The sequence below is a fragment of the Bactrocera latifrons genome, unplaced genomic scaffold (assembly GCF_001853355.1).
Source record: "Bactrocera latifrons isolate USDA-ARS-PBARC rearing strain unplaced genomic scaffold, ASM185335v1 scaffold_13, whole genome shotgun sequence".
Classification (NCBI taxonomy): Eukaryota; Metazoa; Arthropoda; class Insecta; order Diptera; family Tephritidae; genus Bactrocera; species Bactrocera latifrons.
Window position 1 is genome coordinate 2,098,141 of NW_017534741.1, and position 2,229 is coordinate 2,100,369.

General features: G+C 37.0%; 1 protein-coding gene across 1 annotated transcript; it reads right to left on the reverse strand.

The window, feature by feature from the left end:
- Positions 1-607: 607 nt before the first annotated feature.
- LOC108978952 lies at positions 608-1,723 on the reverse strand. Its single transcript, XM_018949476.1, has one exon. The coding sequence runs from the start codon at positions 1,641-1,643 to the stop codon at positions 744-746; it is 900 nt and encodes a 299-aa protein (XP_018805021.1). The 5' UTR covers positions 1,644-1,723; the 3' UTR covers positions 608-743.
- Between the last annotated feature and the right edge of the window lie 506 nt (positions 1,724-2,229).

Consider the following 2,229-nt stretch of genomic DNA (forward strand, 5'->3'; position numbering starts at 1 on the left):
GCATATTTTGAGAAAGTATGGTTTTGGACGTTAGAAAATCAATAAGATCATCTTCAACTATGCCTCATAGTAAAGGTGACAGCACCGCAGCTTAAATATTTTTTTGTTATTCATCGTAGCAACTTTCGTTCTGATAACTGTATTCACCTCTCTTATAATAATTACCATAACTTTTATCCCTTCCAAAGCTCAGGTAACACTGCCATGGGAGGTATTGTAAAACATCCTTTGTATATGTGGAAAGACGCATAGTTTCACTTCCTTGTGCACATAAACATCTCCGATATTGGTAAACATGCTATACGGAACAGTATCTGCTGACCTAACAGCTCCGTTCGCGTTTTTGGATACAGGTGTCCCTATATTAGGTAATAACTAATACTAAAACAGTTTTCCGCTCGTGCAGAATGCTTGCGAAAGATTTTATCTCATCGGTTTTATAAGGTACATCAAGAAGAATTTGCTTATGAAAAAGGAAGATCGATTTTATTTGATGTTCAAAGATAAAATCTAGTAATTCATTGTTTAAAGAACCCCTATGCTTCATATCATATTATATATTGACTGAAAATTATTTTATGAGACAATTAAGAGTTAACAGAAGAACTTATAAAACCATATGCGTATATTTCCTTATCAAAATCACTTATGCAAATAAGAATTTATATGAATATTTTATTTTAGGAGGGGCATTGTTGAATTTGTACAGCATCTAGGTTGTCCATTTGGAATAATATTCTTTTCTATGAGAAATATTCTGGTCCGAGATCATTGGGCTTCAGGCGTAGTTGTGCCACTTCGTTATCACATTGTGTTTGCATATCTAGTTTTATCGGAACCTCGAAAAATGAGCTGGTACTCATTGAACTAGGCGGATCTTTGTAATCTCTCGAGTATTGTGAACTAGAAGATAAGTCATCGGGATCATGAAAAGCACGTCGACAAAACTTTCCTAAACGTTCTGTCTGTAATCCTTTGTCTGTATTACACGTACAAGTGTACAGATTTTCACCTAATTCCGTAGACGCTCTGATATTAGACTCAAGAATCTGGCGTCCAATTGCTTCGTCCGGCTCAGTAGCTACATCACTATCCTCATGCCGACAAAATTGTCGTATCCAATCGATCTCTTTATCACAATTCACAAAGCGTAGGTGATAAAATGGTGGCGATATTTTCGTGATGAAGCGACTCTTTTCGACATAAATTCCCTCCTCAGTATCATAGGTGTTCGGCTGAAGTGACCGCGGACTATAACGCGAAACCGGCTCATTTGGCACAACTGGTGGCAAGTCCATACAAAGTTCACGTGTATAGCGGCGATCAGTTTTGCTAAGATAAGTCCAATTAGCGGTATTCAATTTCGCTTTATTGAAATCGGCCTTAAATATCAAACCATCTGGATAGATCATTTTGCTGATGCTAGTCAATTCACCATTATCGAACTCTCCGATGAATGTAAAAGTATATGGTGCTGCCATGGTGAGACGTCCGATGCCGTGAAAGCGACCACGTCGAAAGAACCCCTGGTATTCACTGCCATCGGGATAAACGTAGAGCCCGTAGCCTTCCATGCAATTTAGCGGGTTATTATAAATACCAACGTAATTGCTTCCCGTACAGAATTTGACGCTTCTCTGCATTTGTTTGTTGTGAGCTTTTCAATTCCTTTATTTTTGAGAATAAAAAATTAAACAGTAAAACAAATAGAAAATAAAAAACTTTTCATTTGACAAATCAATGAAGTTAACTGAATAATTTTTTCACCATACTGGGGATCAATTTTGAAAGTTTAGGCGAATATTTTCTATTTGTGATATCTTAACCCTTGAATAATGGTTAAACAAATTGCTTGGATTTCAAAATATTTGCTCCAACTACTCATTCTCTACTCTCCCCGTCTTCTTTGGTGTAGCGTTTGACATCGAATTGAATTAGAGGTCAAAATGGATTTTTAAGGACAAAGGAGGGTTGGAAAGATATTCGGAAAAGTCTTAAACAAGCTTAAATATTTTCAGCGGCAATGCCGTCGTTTTCACAGTCAGCTTAAATGACATAGGTTTTTGAAAGACAGCTATTCTTCCGCAGCTAAACACAAAAAGTTTGCAATGACCAGTTCACTGCACGTTCTTAAATGCGATACGCTGGCAACGACTCGTAGGCAAATCCGAAATCTGATTTGCTGTCCAACATAATTTAGTAGATTTTTGTACCGTGAACTTAGTATGT

Coding starts and splice junctions, on each gene's coding strand:
- LOC108978952 (XM_018949476.1), bottom strand. CDS start 1,643: ATGCAGAGAAGCGTCAAATTCTGTACGGGAAGCAATTACGTTGGTATT.